Source organism: Cryptomeria japonica, chromosome 7 (genome assembly GCF_030272615.1).
Source record: "Cryptomeria japonica chromosome 7, Sugi_1.0, whole genome shotgun sequence".
NCBI classification, from domain to species: Eukaryota; Viridiplantae; Streptophyta; class Pinopsida; order Cupressales; family Cupressaceae; genus Cryptomeria; species Cryptomeria japonica.
In genome coordinates, this window is record NC_081411.1 from 83,336,096 (window position 1) to 83,354,724 (window position 18,629).

General features: G+C 37.2%; 1 protein-coding gene across 1 annotated transcript; it reads right to left on the bottom strand.

The window, feature by feature from the left end:
• Positions 1 to 1,892: 1,892 nt before the first annotated feature.
• LOC131041475 (disease resistance protein Roq1) lies at positions 1,893 to 17,954 on the bottom strand. Its single transcript, XM_057974583.2, has 5 exons — positions 16,822 to 17,954; positions 4,281 to 5,367; positions 3,838 to 4,176; positions 2,522 to 3,742; positions 1,893 to 2,438 (listed from the first exon to the last, which is right to left on the bottom strand). The coding sequence occupies exons 1-5, from the start codon at positions 17,589 to 17,591 to the stop codon at positions 1,977 to 1,979; spliced, it is 3,879 nt and encodes a 1,292-aa protein (XP_057830566.1). The 5' UTR covers positions 17,592 to 17,954; the 3' UTR covers positions 1,893 to 1,976.
• Positions 17,955 to 18,629: the final 675 nt, after the last annotated feature.

The window sequence follows — 18,629 nt, forward strand, 5'->3', positions numbered from 1 at the left end:
TTAGACGAGGTGGCATCCTAGTCATCACTTCTCCAATCAATGTGGTCCACCTCAGCATGTCCAGATTCAATGTACCAACTCATGGAAGGTGGCACAAACTTCGATGTACCTACCCCGGCTATTCATTGGTGGAATTTTCCAGAGAGGACATGTGTCCAAGCAATACAATTTTATCATTGGTCAAGCATTAAATGTTATGTAATGGTTGTAACAAACCCTAATTAGGGTTTTCATTGTTGAATCTTGGCCATTGATCTCAAATCGATCTAAGCCATCGAATTGTATTGAGGGCACTATATAAGCCCTGACATTTCATTCGTAAAGGGAATAGAAGAGGATAGAAGTAGTTGGAAGCAGTTAGAAAGGAGTTAGTGAATAGAGAGTAGTTAGAAGGTGATTAAAATAGCAATTAGAGTAGAGTAGAGAGAGAAGGCAAAGATTGTTGCCAAGATGTTGTAAAAGACTTGTAACTTCATTGAAGAAATGGTGAAATTTATGGGTCGATTCGACAATTTGCATGGTCTCTATACTTCTCATATTTGATTTCATGTTATTAGATGAGTGGAAGAAAGGTGCTTGATTGATAGTGAAATTTGTATATCCATACTACTAGCAGTTTGTTGATTGCAAACTTGCCTTGCATAGTCAACTGGAATCGTTCAGCTTAAGCTTAACTTCAATTGTCGCTTCTTCATTGATATGCATCAACCTGATAGTGTCTATGCCTGCAGTGATGATTTGAATATCATAAAGCTTTCTTTCGAAGATCACACTAACCTTGTGGAGATGGTCCTGCGATGTCAAAACAAGACTTAGTTAGAATTTCATCAAAGATCATTCATTGCTCCTACATTCTTAGTATTAAGATTAGATCCTCTCCTCGCCCTCGTCTTTTTTTCCTTTTTTCAAATCAAAGCTAGTAAGAGCCTGTGTTCCAACAATATTCAAAGCAAATCAGAAGTTCAATCATCAAATGTAAATCCCCTTGTGATTCTAGCAAATCACATCATACCACAGAGAGCTTATCCACACGTAGAGATCCTACAACGAAGAACCTTGGAGTCATCCTGATTGATCCTTTTCCGCAATATCTTCAGCAATCAGAGGCTTTATTCAAGAGAGGATAAGGTACCCTTGGGTATTTTATTCTGTGTTAGGCAGTGTACAAAATACACGTCAACAGGTTGGAAACCTTATTTTCAGTTGGTGTATGGTTGGAAACCTTGGCAGTGCTACGCATGGATGTTATAATTGAGTTGAGCTTCATGCCTAACTTGACAATGTGTATGGTTGTTATTGTTGAGTTGATCTACTTGATTAACTTGGTAGTCTTTATACTGCCCACCTTCTATGTATATTTTTTTCTGCATTATTTCAATTAAAAAAAAATAGAAATAATAAGAGAATATTAAATGTAACCACTTTCTTCAAAATACTTTCCTCCAAACAAACATAAAATTAAATTTAAAGAAAAAACTATATAAATTTCATCATTACATTATATTTTAATGAAAAATTTTCTTTCTACAAAATAAAAATTGTACAATTAAAAAAACAGAAAAAAAACATTTATAAGTGTTAAAATAAACAATAGAAAAATATCAACTCAATGAAAGAATATTAACCCACATGTAGAGGAGAAAATCATTATTTGAACATTCCGACTTTGCACCTCTCAAAATCTTATATGAGGATTTCAAATCACTATAATTTTTATAGAAGCTCATGTTTTATTGTAGTGCTGATATGACATCACATAATTTTTTGTTCTTTAGTATAAGAAATACACTTCATTCACTTCTCACTCCTTGTGATCAACACTAACCACTTTGAAATCACAATTATTAGTGCTAAAATATGAAAAAAAAATTAAAAATTAAATCAACAAATGCTATACTCAACCACTCTATTCTTCACATAAAATAAAAAAATACCATAAATAATTTTAATTCCTATAATTCGTCAATATAACACTATCAATTTGCTAGAAGTGCCCATAACCTGCGGAAAGCCTCCATCACTCTGTCGTCTTCTCCCATCACAAGAAGTGATCCTCTCTCCACTTCACATACGCCTTCAGAGAAATAGCTTACACCTATTCTGTACTCCTCTGCTGTATGCCACCTGGAATGTTTCCTGAAGACACCCATCCATATCCATCTACCATTCTCCACCTCTGTTTCAGATACTTGATCATACGTTGAAGAATTGCCAATGCGCAATTGCATACTTGGAGTGACACAATTTATAACAAAACATACAATAGCGGCATTGCCATTGGGAGAACTCTTCGGCATCAATTGGGTGTACTGTCCCCCATCAATGATCTGGTCATCCAAGGAATGAAGGAGAGAAACACCTGGAAAGGCGAAGAAACTTAGAAGTGAGGCCGCATCAGGTACAGCCCGCGTACATCCTATTATTTCGCCTGCCCAATTCTGCAAATCCTTTGCACAGCATTATCCAGTGAATGGACAGATAAAATTAATTAGAATTCTAAATTCATTGAAACTATTATTACCTGTATGCTTTGAATGCAAGCTTCGACACCTGATCTCCTATTTGCGATCAGTTCCACTCTCCTTAATTTTTCCATGCTCTCCAAACTCTCTATCCCCGCGGCTTCCCACCTGCTATCTACTCTCAACATCTCCAATGCTCTGCAATGTTCTAAACCTTGTATGTTCTCAACTCTGTAGCAACCTTGGAGTTGAAGTTCTTGGAGAGAAGTTAATTGAGCAAAACTGGGAAGCTCATCCAACTTTGGGCATCCAGTTATGGTTAGCTTTTGAATGTCTACCAGACCAACAATACCCCTGATGTTCCTCAGCATTTCACATTTCTGTAACTCTATGTCTTTGACTGTAGTTGGCAGGACTTCAATCTCCATTAGATTCTGGTCACTGTCAATGTAGAGAGTTTCAAGGCCGGGACAAGAATCTTGAGAGATGGAAATCTTGGACACTTTTGTTTTCAATAGTCTTATCCTCTTAAGGTTGTACAATGAGGAAGTAAACGATCCAGATGGGCTAGCCCTAAGATCCAAATGTCTGATTGGGCATTCGTCTATTTCTAGGGTTTGGAGATTACTCAGTTGCCCTATAGAGTCTGGTAAACTCTCCAACTTGGGGCAGAGAACTATCTGAAGATGAGTCAAGACAGGCAAATCTCCAAGAGAAATCGGCAAGCTTGTCAACAAATTACTAGTCCCTATCTCAATCCTTCGCAACTTGCTCAGTCTACCGATGTTCATTGGCAGCTGCTTTAACCTCTTCCAACCATATAAGTGAAGGTTTTTCAAGGAGGCCTGATTTGTGATGTGAGGAGGCAACTCCTCCAATTGCGTGCACCCATTTAAGCTCACATGCTCAAGCTTTATCATGTTTTCCAGAATGTTCGATTCTAAGGTGAGGTTAAAACAGAGACTTAGGCAAAGATGTTGGAGTAGTATCAGTTCCTTAAAAGAGACTGGCAATGTCCTGAATTGCATGCATCCATGCAATTCTAAATGCCGCAGTTTTCTCAAATCACCAAAATTTCTGGGTAGTGATGATAGGTTATAACACATCAATTTCAGGTGTTCCAGTGACTGGAGAAGGCAAAATTCTTCGGGCAGACTACTCAGGAGATTTCCACCACTAACCACTAGTTTTTTCAAATGGTTAAGACGCCCTATTGAGTTTGGAAGTATCTGAAATTTATGACAATTAGAAATAACCAACCGTCTTAACTGCTCTGGAGCCTGCAGCAAGTTTGTCAATGAGATGGATGTAAAACATACAATTATAATAATTATTGAAATAAAACTTTAAAACAAGCTAAAAGGAAGCTGCCTACATTACTGTCATTCTCCCACAGCTCTTCTAAGTGATTATCCTTCATTTCTTCATCGATTTCCAAAACCCTCAAATTTTTCAATGAACTCAATGAGCTCAGATTTCTCTGCCCAAAGTGAAACCAGCGAAGCCACACCAGCTCTCGTGGCATATCACCAATTACTTGATTATAATGATTTCCTCTGACCTTAAAAATCTTTAGTCCAAGCGAAGAGGGTTGCAGGCTACAATATCCTCCGCTTCTGTTAACTATGATTTTCCCACCCGAAAATCGAGGAGACTCCTCAATCCCATCCATATATCCATCTGTAGTAGACATTATTCCTCGAATGCCGATTCCCTGTAAAATTAAAAACTCAATGTACAGTTATAATTCATGAAAACAAGGAAACAAATGTTAAAGAAGGTTGTTAGCGAGATAATCGAAGTATGCAATAGTCTCACCTGTGCTTCATTATGAGTTTTAATAATTTGTTGTGGATACCAAAGCCGGTAGGGTGATTTTTGATTTGCAATTTCTCTTCCTAGATCCCTTATATGATCGTGCATTCTTATGCAGTCATCATTATCCATCTCAACAAGACACTTATTTAAAAGTCGTTCCCAACTGTGTAGACCGCTCCACCTTGATCCATCCCAAACATCAATGGCAGAAGCTATCTCCTCTCCTATAAAGAAACAAGCAATATCTAAAAATATCTCCTTCTCTTCATCATCTAAGGCATCATAACTTACTTTTAATTTTTGCTTGATATCATTGGGCATTATCCTACGGACCTTGTCCAGTTGAGTCTCCCAAGAATCTTTGCTACGATTGTCATACAATTGTGCTCCCAAAACCTTTAGAGACAACGGCAATCCATTACAAACATCTAAGAAGTTCTCCACCAGATCCTCAAACCCTGCAAGTGGGGAGGAGTTTAAGAAAGCATGCCAGCAAAATAGCTGTTTTGCATGAGGTGCATCAAGTTTTTTCATTTTATAAATTGAAGAAATACCCCAAGATCTCAGCACATCAAGCTCTCGTGTAGTAACTACAATCAAACTGCCCCATCCAAGACCGTCCTTGTTAGGCAATAAAGCATCCAGTTGTTCCACGTTATCTACATCATCTACAACAATGAGTACCTGAACAGATCTTAATCGACAAGCAAGCATACCCTTTCCTTCTTCTATATCATCAACTCGTACATCTTTGAGACCAAGGTCCTCCAACAGTTTTTTCTGCTTCTTGTGCAATACACCTTTTGCAGCAGCATCTCTTACATCTAATATAAAACTGCACCTTTCCATACTTGTGTATTTATTATTATATATTTGTTTAGCAAGAGTGGTTTTCCCAGAACCACCCATACCCCATATTCCAACAATTTGCACAGGATGATGAGAATCAGCAGATTGCAGTGTTGTCATTTCAAAATCTTTTACAGCTTCGTCTAGACCAACTGGATGTTTGGCAACCACCAATGGTACATATTGAATTACTTTCAGAACAGAACTAACAATATTCTTGAGCAGCCTCCCCTCGTCACTAAATACACATTACAGCACAAGGAAACAGAAGACACATTATTTTAACACAAAATGAAGAAATTAAAAAAATGTTATACTCTAGAGCAGCTTATTCTCATCACTAACTATATAAAATAGCAGCAAAATTAAACTGATGACAGATGATATAATGATAATTTTATTAAGATTTAATTGCATTGTTTTTGAGTTACATCTATTGATCCATTCATTCTCATGAAAGACGGGTTCATATAATGTAATAATGTTAAATGGACCATTAATTCTTATGAAAAATACATTCACATGATTGAATGAGTGCTAAGTGGACCATTCATTCTTAGGAAAGATGAACCACTACTCATGAAATTTAAGTCGATGAATTTGACTCAAAAACTAACCAGTTTGGCCAGCCCTAAGATCAAATTCACTGATTGGACATTCATCTATTTCTACAGTTTGAAGATTATTCAGTTGCCCTATAGAGTTTGGTAAAACCGTAAATGCTCCAACTTGGGGCAGAGTACTATCTGAAGATGAGTCAAAGAAGACAAATCGGGAAGCTTGTCAGCATGTTACTAGTCCCTATCTCAATCCTTCGCAACTTGCTCAGTCTACCCATGTTCATTGGCAGGTCCTTTAACCTCCTCCAACCATATAATTGAAGCTCTTTCAAGGAGTCCTGATTTGTGATGTGAGGAGGCAACTCCAATGCTCACATACTCGAGCTTTATCATGTTCTCCAGAAAGTTCGACTCTAAGGAGAGATCGAAACGTGACTTAGGTAAAGATGTTGGAGTAGTATCAGATTTTTAGAAGACACGGGCAGTGTGCTGAATTGTGTGCATCTGTGCAATTCTAGATGCCGCAGGTTTTTCAAATCGCCAAAACTGCTGGTTATAGATGATAGCTTAAAACACATTAGTTTCAGGTGTTCCAACTTCGAGTGGTTGGAGAAGGCAAACTTCTGGCAGACCATTCAGGAGATTTCCACCTCTGACCACTAGCTTTTTCAAATGATTAAAATATCCTATTGAGTTTGGAAATATTTGAAAACTAATGACGATTAGAAATAACCAACCTTCTTAACTGCTCTGGAGCCTGCAGCAAGTTTGTCAATGAGATGGATGGAAAACATACAATTATAAAATTTTTGAAAATAAAACTTCAAAATAACCTAAAAGGAAGCTGCTTACATCACCGCCATTCTCCCGCGGTATTTCTTAGTGAATATTGTTGATTGTAACTAGGTAGAATGCAGATTCCAATTGCCCTAAGGCAACATTGGAATCTGCCAATGGCTGGGCCCTTCTCCTCTCACACGCTACTCTTAGGGCTGGGCCCTTCTCATCCCACACGCCACTCTTAGGGCTGGGCCCTATACATCACGCACTCCTTAACACCACGCTACTCCTCAATTCCACGCTACGTGCAAGATAACATGCTTACATGAATAGGGCCGACCCTATCTAATAAAGGGTTTCGGTTAAAGTGATGCAAATAAATTAAAGGTTATTAATTCATCATAAGCCGACTTGATTAGGAGTGGTTGCTCTCCTATAAATAAGACACATACCTCTCATAATATAATCAATGCAATTTTCAAGTAAATGCGAAATATATCCTTCTTGGGTAGCGAACTCCTTTGAAAGCAGCAGATCACAGCGAACTTCATTCATAGGCAGCAGATTATCAGTTAGGTCACAGCGAACTCCATGTATGTGCAGATCTAATTGGTGGTCACAGCGAACTCCATGTATGTGCAGATCTAATTGGTGATCACAGCGAACTCCATGTATGTGCAGCTCTAATTGGTGAACACAGCAAACTCCATATCTAATTGGTGATCACAAGTTATCATCAAAGACAGGGATCTCCATTGAAGGCTCAAGCAAAGGACTATGAACTAGTTGAAAGGTGAATGCACAGCAAGACAAGTTAGAAGGACTATAAATCATGATCCCTGTCAACAAACTAGCTATGTAGTCTTCTATATCATCTTCCTTGTGGCTGCAACTTCTATACTCCAGATAAGTGTGTAATTGTCAATTGAATCTAAAACCATAATCAGATTTGAGGATTTTTTCTGGCTGGGTTTTTCCTCCTAGGAGGTTTTCCTAGGGTAACTTTGTCTTGTCTCTTTTGCATTCATTTCTTACTATGCTTAAATCTGAAAACCAATAAATCTAATTAGCCTAGTTAGAAACAGATTCTGATTTTCTGAGTTTCATCTAATCTGAAAGTAGTAAAATTAACATGGTATCAGAGCTATAGGCTAGATCAACTTTCAATTTTCAGAATTAGTACTCCTTTATTTCCAGATTGTTGTCTCATTCACAGGTCAGGTTAATGGGGCTGGAAGTTGAAGATAGGCTTGATGGAAATATCAGAGATAGGTTCGTACTAACCAGCGATCAGATTTAATCATGTAATTTCAGCCTCTTGTCCTTTCCTTCTTTGGTGACATGTTTGTAAATATAAGGATCTCTCAATAAGACGACTTTGATAACAATGAAAACATTAAATGTTAAATGAACGAATCTTCTATTTTGGTCCTTGTTAAACCGAATATTATAAAAGGATGCTTGATTAATTAAGATTGTTGTTAAGGGCTTATTATTTTTGGTTGCAACTTTATGTAGTGGTTAAGATCTGATTTAAATAAGAGTTGCAGATCTGATTGTGAAAGGGTGTGTCTCTTGCCAAAGAACATACATGATGAGGTGTGACCTCTCCCTCATATTGAGAGACATAAAGGAAAGAAATCAAAGCATCCAGTGATATCACCTCGGATCAGATCGGATCATAACTATTTTTAAGTTACAGGTAGTAACATCTTTGTCCTAGGTGGTATGCATGGGGATGTGCTTAGTGCATGCTTAATATATGATACCTAATAATGATCTTATGCAGAATTTAATAATAATATTAATATGGACTGCAATATGTATGACAGTTATACTTAATTTCATATATATTCATAATACATGACAAGTTAGTATACTTATAGCCTAATACTTGTTCTACTGTCAGTATTTAAGAAAGTTGAGAATGGAGTTGTTTCCAAAGAGGGGGCAGTTTAAATCCAATCAATAGGATGATTCCCAAGATAGGGTAAGGATCAGCGTCCCGTAAACTTTGAGGGTATGGTCCCAAGATAGGGTAAGGGGTTGGAACTGTAAACCTTGAGGGAGCCTATTGTATCTTGGTCTTTGAGCGCTTTGGTGACATAGCCATCCCCTTCTTCCTTAGAACTGAAGTAGTAACGTAGGTTGACACTTGCATTACGAATTATGGATGATAAAATTAATTATCTAGTATGATATAATTAGTTCTCTAGTATGGTAAATGAACAATTTACTTATCAATAATTGATAAATTAATTGAAGTCATAAGTATTTTGAAATAGATTAAATTATGGTTAAAACAAACCTAAACCTAGTAGGGGAAATTTTGTGTACGTGCCTGTCTGTGACCTGATCAATTAAATATGGAAGTATGCCCACATTAAATATCTAGTGCCTAATTGTTCCAATGAGTGAGATCAAAACAAAGAAGAAAAGTTGAACTTCATATATTTGTAAAGACATTGCGAACTTGAATATTTCCTCTCTGTTTTGAACTTCGTTTAATTTGTGTGTGCCTTTATCTATGTGCGCAAGGGAAAATAAGCCAGTTACATAAGTATCACTGCTAATTGAGTAAATGAAGTATTCATTAATGCCATAAATAAGTGAGTTAGGAATTTATTGTTTAATGCTTGTATTTGCTGTTGGATATCTAGAGGTTGATTTGAAATCCTTTATCAGAATTATTTTATTATATACTGTAGCTTACTAATTACTATTGATTCATGGAAGTATAGGCTCTCACTATCGTTGCTTGGTTAGTATCTTCATAGGTAAGTATACTTCTTGTAAACATTCTGTCAGTACTTCCTCACCTATGATCTGATTGAGTTTTTGACTATCAATTGAATGATTCTATAATAGTTACATAAAACTGACTTTTCAGTTGAGTATTTACTATCATGAAGTGTGAAGTATAGTGATGTACAAGTTTTCAAGGTTATATGTTATAGGCTGGCTCTTTTAATTTGTGTCATATAAAGTATTGTCTCAGCATTCCATGGATCATTGGTTATACTGTTAAAAGAACGCATCTAACTTATCATGAATGTTGTGATTCTCACCCAAGGTCATTTTTATATAACCTCATATAGTAGGTGATGAATGTCGAGGAGCAAGGCCTTACTGACATTAGAAATCTATAAGCTTGGATTGATGTGACTTCAGAGGGAGCTTTGAAGTAAGGCATAAGGATCTTCTCACTCAATTAGAAGAAGTTTGAGGATATGTCCTGATCATAATTGCACCATGGGTCCAATTCATAAAAGCCAACTATGATCTTGCAGATTCATCTGAATAGAGGCAGGTTGATTGGCAAGTGCTTCAGTTAAGCATATTGTTGGAGGCAAGCATATTTTGATGTTTGCAAGACACAATTGATTATGGGTTGAAGCTGCTTAGGTTCAGATTGGTCAAGAAGTGTTACAGACAAGGAAAACACTTCAAGCATTCACCCGCTGCGATCTCTTGGACCTACAGGGACAGTCCTCAGTTGCATTAAGTATTACTATAGCTAAATACATTGTTGCAAGTGTTGCATCAAGAGAAGCAGTGTGGTTTCTCAAAATTCTTGTTATGCTGTTTTGATTTATTATCAGAATTGTATAGTGATACCTGACAATTTAGTGTTTTATGGCAGGACAATCCTGTGTTGCAGATGTTCTCACCAAGTCTCTTGAAACTTGAGATAGACTTGGAGCTATGGAGAACACCGCCTTGGTTGAGAGGGAGTCTCAACCTCTGTGATACATTGTGTTGTATCAACCACCCTCTGCGGGCAATGTAAGGTGGTATTGTAAACTTCTCAGTGAGAAGTGTAATTAGTAACCATCCTCTACGGGCAATGTAAGATGGTATTGTAAATGTTAAACCATCCTCTGCGGGCAATGTAAGATGGTATTGTAATCTTCTCAGGGAGAAGTGTAATTGATAACCATCCTCTGTGGGCAATGTAAGATGGTATTGTAATCTTCTCAGGGAGAAGTATAATTGTTAACCATCCTCTGCGGGCAATGTAAGATGGTAGAAAAGATCCTCTCCACCCTCTGCGAACAATGTAAGGTGGATCCAGTCTATGCTTGTGTGCGAGCTGGAAGATTATGTTATGTAGTTCCATTCTATGCTTGTGTGCAAGATGGAAGACTAAAATATTTCGATTATGTTTATTCCATTCTTTGCTTGTGTGCAAGATGGAGGATTATGTTTTCATTCCATGCTTATGGAGAGCAGTGATTATGTATCTCCACTCTATGCTTGGGTGCAAGATGGAAGATTATGATGTTACATTCTTCTTTGGGAGAAGACTGAGGTAAAGACAATGTATGATGGATATATGTGATTGATGGCATGGAAAGACTCCATGATGTGCATGAATAATTGTGTATGTATTCATGACTTGCTAGTGTGCATCCACTCTCCACAGGTAGTACAAGATGGATACTATGGGCTACTATTTGTGGCTACTTGTTGTGATCTTCTCTTAGGCATATTTGAAGTTGACAGCTAAGTTCAAATTACAATTTAAACATTGTATATATTACTTAGGGCTGGGCCCTAATCTTGTAACCGGGTTGTAAGATTATCTTTCTCCCTAGTTAAGAGGGAGTGTTGATTGTAACTAGGTAGAATGCGGATTCCAATTGCCTTAAGGCAACATTGGAATCCGCCAAGGGCTGGGCCCTTCTCCTCTCACACGCTACTCTTAGGGCTGGGCCCTTCTCATCCCACATGCCACTCTTAGGGATGGGCCCTATACATCATGAACTCCTTAACACCATGCTACTCCACAATTCCACGCTATGTGCAAGATAACATGCTTACATGAATAGGGCCGACCCTATTTAATAAAGGGTTTCGGTTAAAGTGATGCAAATAAATTAAAGGTTATTAATTCATCAGAAGCCGACTTGATTAGGAGTGGTTGCTCTCCTATAAATAAGACATATACCTCTCATAATATAATCAATGCAATTTTTAAGTAAATGCGAAATATATCCTTCTTGGGTAGCGAACTCCTTTGCAAGCAGCAGATCACAGCGAACTTCATTCATAGGCAGCAGATTATCAGTTAGGTCACAGCGAACTCCATGTATGTGCAGATCTAATTGGTGAACACAGTGAACTCCATATCTAATTGGTGATCACAAGTTATCATCAAAGACAGGGATCTCCATTGAAGGCTCAAGCAAAGGACTGTGAACTAGTTGAAAGGTGCCTGCACAGCAAGACAAGTTAGAAGGACTGTAAATTATGATCACTGTCAACAAACTAGCTGTGTAGTCTTCTATATCATCTTCCTTGTGACTGCAACTTCTATACTCCAGATAAGTGTGTAATTGTCAATTGAATCTAAAACCATAATCAGATCTGAGGATCTTTTCTGGCTGGGTTTTTCGTCCTAGGAGGTTTTCCCAGGATGTTTGTCTTATCTCTTTTGCATTCATTTCTTACTATGCTTAAATCTGAAAACCAATAAATCTAATTAACCTAGTTAGAAACAAATTCTGATTTTTTGAGTTTCATCTAATCTGAAAGTACTAAAATTAACAAATATCCTTCATTTCTTCATCGATTTCCAAAACCCTCAATTTTTTCAGTGATCTCAATGAGCTTAGATTTCTCTGCCCAAAGTGAAATCAGCAAATCCAGACCAATTTTCATGGCATATTACCAATTACTAGATGTAATTTCCTCTAACCTGAAAAATCTTTAATCCAAGCGAAGAGGCAGAGGCTGCAATATCCTCTGCTTGTGCTGACTATGATATTCCCATTCGAACATCGAGGAGATTCCTAAATAGAATTTGAAGCAGCAAACAAAACACTTACTGCTTGTAATATTATTCCTTCAGTACACATATTAATAGTTACAAACAATCTTAACTAGATCCTATAAATCTGCTAACTGTTTTGAAAGTAACTATAGCTGATTGACAGTTAATTAGTACTGTTTGACAACACATATAACTAAACATATTGGACATCTAATACTATTTGATGATACATATACAACATGCTATTTGATTGTGTTGGAGCATTTATTCCAACACCCCCTCTTAATGCTACAACATTAAACTGATCTACAAAATTAAGCATAATGCATGAACTTTTATTTGAAAACAGTTCTTGGACCAGTAAGACATCTTCAAGTTGCTCCCAAGTGCTAGCATAGTCATACTGCTATCATCCAAGTTCCCAACATCATTGGACACCATTTGTGCATGAAGTGTCACAACGCCCTCATAAAGGTATAATGCTGAACTTCTAGATTTTTGGATCTCCCCTGAACTATTGGATGCCAATCCTCACATGTATGTCTCATAACCTCAATGAGGTATAGTTTCTCTAATCCATTAGCACCCCAAACTATTGAGCATCTATCTAGCCTCTACTATAGCATTGACTTCTTCAAAACATTACCCTCTTCAAAATAGAACAAATTCTCCCTCTTTAATGATTTCATCATCATTATCTTCATCTGATAGTTCCTCTAAAACTACTGACATTCTCTCAGCTCTTATAACTACAGCGAGGTACTCAACAACAGGTTTATTTTAAAGAAACTTTGACCTAGCAGCAACAAATTTGAAAATCAGACTTCATTATAGTGTTTTCCTCTTGGCGCACTTCTTTTTCTCGCTAATGCAGATTGCAACAACTACAACTCCACTATCACTTCAAGCAATATACTGCACCAGTATCTCCTTCTGAGGCAGCAAATCATTTTTATTTTTGTTTGTTTGTTTTCAACAGAGATTTGGCTGCTAATAGTAATAATAGCGCTTACCACTATCTTTACCAAATAGCAAAGAATGCAAGTGGTGGCATGTTGTTTCAGCTATGCATGCCATGCTCAAGGCTTCTTAACTTCCCTCAACTCCTTCCTTTGTTGGCAGCTTCCAACTGGATGGTGTTGCTATTCTAAAGAATGAAAACCTCGCGATGGCTTAAAGCTCAAACCAGTAATAACAGCTTTCTCCAATCAATCCATGTATTGGCTATTATAGCTTCATCCCTTGTAACCATAGTTGAAAAACTCGGACTCGCCATGGACTCGGCAAACCAAAAATTTGGATTTGGACTCGGACTCGGACTTGTGAAAGACTCGGCAAGGACTCGGCAAAAAAAACAAACCGTAGTTTTACAAAAAAACATAAAGAAATTAATGCATTTAGAGAACATAAGAGCCATAATTGAAACATTACACATGTCACATACTCATAGTTTCAAACTTTCAACTCTAAAATGTATAATAGCAAGATTTCTTCAATGCTAATTATGCTTTTATATGGAGCCTAATCAGACTCAGAGGTTAAATTTTCCCTACTTCCATCGGTGCAATTTCGCCCTATATTTTTCGACGGGGGTTTGGGGGCAGCGCCCCCAAGTTAGGGTCAAGGGGCATCGCCGAAGGATCCTGAAATTTGACTAAGTCTGGAAAATTGAAGAATCCTCCAAAAACTAGATTTTGCATTATAACTCATGGAGGTCCGAAACCACTCTCAAACATCCTGACAGTATATATGGAATATAACTTAAAGTATAAGAAAGAAGAAAGATATAAGGAAAGTGCATTTCCTTATATCTTTCTTCTTTCTTATACTTAAATGTTATATTCCATACATGAATCCTGATGGAGAGACCAAATTTTTTCACATGTTAAACTCAATTTTAAAGCTTGCATGGCTTTTTTTCTGGGTCGCGCGAGTCCATCTGAAAGACTCGCGAGTCCATGCAAAAGACTCGCGCGAGTCCTTGCAAAAGACTCGCGAGTCTTTCAAATGGACTCGCCAAGGACTCGTGGCTCCCATGGACTCGCGAGTCCGTGGGGAGTCCACGAGTTTTAAAACTATGCTTGTAACATTTGTGGAGGGGCCATTTTGCATGGATAACTTTGGCTCTATATCAAAATAGAATTTGAAGCAGCAAACAAAACACTCAACTGCTTGTAGTATTATTCATTCAGTACACATATTAATAGTTACAAATAATCTTAACCAGATCCTATAAATCTGCTAACTGTAGCTGATTGACAGCTAACTGGTACTGTTTGACAACACATATAACTTAACTAAACGTATTGGACATCTAACTCTATTTGCTGACACATACACAACACTATTTATTATGTTGGAGCATTTATTCCAACACTCCTCAACCCCACCTATCTATCCATCTGTAGTAGACATTATTCCTCGAATGCCAATTCACTTTAAAATCTCAAATTAAAAAATCAATCAAAAGCTTAAGAAACGGTTCTAATTCTTGGAAACAAGGAAACAAACAAATATTAAAGGAAGCTGTCGATGACATAATCAAAGAATGTACTAGTCTTAGCCATGCTTCATCATGAATTTTTATAATTTGTTGCAGAAACCAAAGTTATAGGGCAATTTTTAATTTTGCAATCTCTTATATGATCGTGCATCCTTATACACTCATCATTATCCAGGTCAACAATAGAAGTCATTTCCAGCTGCGTAGACCACTCCACCTTGATCCTTACCAAACAGCAATGGCAGAAGTTTTCTGCTCTCCTATAAAGAAACAAGCAATGTTTAAAATATCTCCCCTTCATCATCTAAGGCGTAATAACTAACTTTTAATTTTTGCTTGATACTATTGGGCACTATCCTCTGGACCGTGTCCAGTTGAGTCTCCCAAGAATCTTTGCTACGACTGTCACAAAGTTGTGCGCCAAAAACCTTAAAAGACAACAGCAATCCGTTGCAAACATCTAAGAAGCTCTCGACCAGATCCTTACACCCTGGAAATGGACAGGAGTTTAAGAAAGCATGCCAGAAAAAAAGCTGTTTTGCATGAGGTGCATCCAGTTTTTTTATTTTATAAATTGAAGAAATACCCCAAGATCTCAGTACATCAAGCTCTCGTGTAATAACTACAATCAACCTGCCCCATCGAAGACCGTCCTTGCTATGCAATAAAGCATCCAGTTGTTTCACATTATCCACATCATCTACAACGATGAGTACCTGAACAGATCTTAATAGACTGGCAAGTATACCCTTCCCTTTTCTATATCATCAACTCGTACATCTCCAAGACCAGGGTCCTCCAACAGGTTTTCTGCTTCTTGTGCAAGACACCTTTTGCAGCAATCTATTATATCTAATATAAAATTGTACCTTTCCATAGTTATGTATTTATTATTAAATAATTGTTTAGCAAGAGTGGTTTTTCCATAACCACCCATACCCCATATTCCAACAACAATTTGCACAGAACGGTGAGGTTCAGTAGATTGAGTGTTGTCATTTCAAAATCTTTTACAGCTTCATCTAGACCAACTGGATGTTTGGCAACCACCAATGGCACATATTGAATTACTTTCAAAACAGAACTAACGATATTCTTGAAACAGCCCCCCCTCATCACTAAAAGTATACAACAGCAAAAGGAAACAGAAGAAACATTGCTTTTACACCGATATGCATACCATAAATAAAGTTAAAAAAATGCAATATTCTTGAGCAGCATAACCTCATCACTAAACATAAACAATAACAACAAGAGTAAACAGAAGAAACATTAGGCTATTCTTATCATAATTCAATTAGGTAGTGTTCCAGTTAACTTTGTGGAGCTTTCATAGATCAATTAAGATTCAAATTTAGAATCTTCCATTTCTTGCAGGAGTGGTCTACCACTGAGCTATTGGTGTCTGTAGTTCCAGCCAATCTTTTCAAATTTAGAATCTTCCATTTCTTGCAGGAGTGGTCTACCACTGAGCTATTGGTGTCTGTAGTTCCAGCCAATCTTTGGTCCGAATATGACTTATTACCAGACACCCAGGCCCTTAAGCCAATCTGTAAAATGCTTGGGCTCCTAGCCTAGTCCAGCTCTGATATTATGATGAAATTTTCATGTACCAGCTAGAGCTTGAACCTAAGACTCTCCATCTGTTGCTGGAGTGTTATAGCTCAGAGCTACTGATCCTTATGAGATCAGCCCATATTTGACTCCATCTGTTGCTGGAGTGTTATAGCTCAGAGCTACTGACCCTTATGAGATCAGCCCATATTTGATCGAGGTATGGCTTATTATCAAATAACTCTCATTGATTCATTTATTCTCATAAAAGATAGGTTCCGGTAATTTAACGAGTGTTAGAATCAATTCATATGAATCATTACTCGTCAAATTTAGATCAATAAATTTCACTTGGAATCCTTATAAAAATATCATAATTTACACCTATGTTTACTAGAGGAAACGTTGCTTTAATACTGATGTATAGCGGAATGAAAGAAATTTAAAGAAATGCACTAAATGCAGAAGAAATCTATAACAAAACGTATCAGTGGTGGAGACAGAGTATCAGATGCTCACTCTTTGTCACTAACGATGTGGCCGACATTATATGAAACATTTTGGAGTGCATTCTTCCATTCCTGAAGCTTTTCTGATGTGTACCTACCCTTCTCTTCGTGCCGGGAAAATGCTTTAGCATAGACTCCTTTTGCATAACGAACATCATCAGGCTTAACATGGTAAAAAACAGGAACAATTGGCGCCCCACTTTTGAGCATAAACGACAGCTCCGCTAAACACCAGGGAGATTGGGCGTAATTCTCAGAAAATATAGCTAAATGAAGCGAAGCATTTTGCATCGCATCTTCTATTTCTTTAGGTAAGCAATCTCCCAATTCGAGCTCTTCTGAATCCAGAAAAACCCTCAATCCCATTACAGTATAGAGAACATTATAGAGAGAGGTTGCGAGCGTGTGTTTCACATCAGGGCCACGATGATTGATAAATACATCGTAGGGAAGTTTTTTCTTTGCCATTGAGGTTGGAGCACAAGTAGATGGAGATGGTGCGATCCCTTGAAAAGCATATCTATTCTCATTCTCTGGCTGACTGCTTGTGGTAGCATTCTCTGGCTCACTGCTTGTGGTAGCTACAGATGCCATGGTGGTGTTGGATTGAACTGAACCCTCTGATCGAAACAGAGCACACCAATTAAAGCAGCACAGAAACAGGCTTACCAGTGAGGGAGTGGCAGAAGTAGATCGAGTCACTGCAATTTCTTCAGAAGCATTTATCCCCTCCTCTGGTTGACGCCCAGTGTTACCAGCAGAAGTGGAAGTAGATTCCATGGAAATCGATCGAGCTTTGATACGAAGAAACAAGAAGAGGGACACCAGTAAAAGCAAGCTTTCGTTAAGGAGGTGAAGTACAATCAAGTAAATTTGGAAGGGAGGAAGAAGAATCAGGTAGCTATAAACGATTTCAAATTAGAAAATGAGTAGATTAAGTGACCCACAACCTGTGTGTTCATACAGACACAGCTTGGAAGAAATGCAGAATCCTGCAAATCATAGACCCAATTTACACAAAAGAAAGCGTGTAGAATGCGCAAGGAATCCGATGCAACCATCACAATCACTTTGTACATTACCACGCAGATCATTCTGAATTATAATAATTTGGTACAGGCAGAATCTGACCCGAAGATTTCAACTTGCTTTTGTAGATGCCCGTCTTCAGGACTGTTTACATAGGCACTTTTCCATACATAATTTAAAATGCAAAATAAGAATGGAGATATAAAAATGCCAAAATAAATTGGTTAACTTCTCTAAACATATTTTAAAATACAAAATTAGAGTGGAGATATAAGAATGACACAATAAATTGGTTTTTAAGAATTTTTTTATTTTAGTAAAGAACAACTTATTGTCACCTTATATAAAGTAGGATTCATAAAACTAATATTGATAAAAAATAAATATAAATTAAAAGAGATTTAGATTTTATTATAATTAAAAAATATAGTAGTTGATTCAAGTTAATCCAATAATACGTATATATACAATAAACTTAAAGTGTGTATATTAAAGGTCCTTATACTTTATTGTTTACAATAATCAAAGGTGTAAATGTGAATAGAAATAATGGTACTTAGCTTTATAATTAAAGGCAAATGAATCAAATGGTCATTCTAAAATTTGTAATGTATTAATTTTTGAAACCAAGAATGTCAGTTTAATATTCATCTTAGGAACAAAATACTCTCCCCTCTATGCCGGGTCGGGCCGAGTCCAAGGAAGTGTGTTAAGCTTGAGATCATAGAAATAATCCACCTGTATGGATTTGATTTAGCAATTTCACTTCTATATTGATTATGTTTGCCT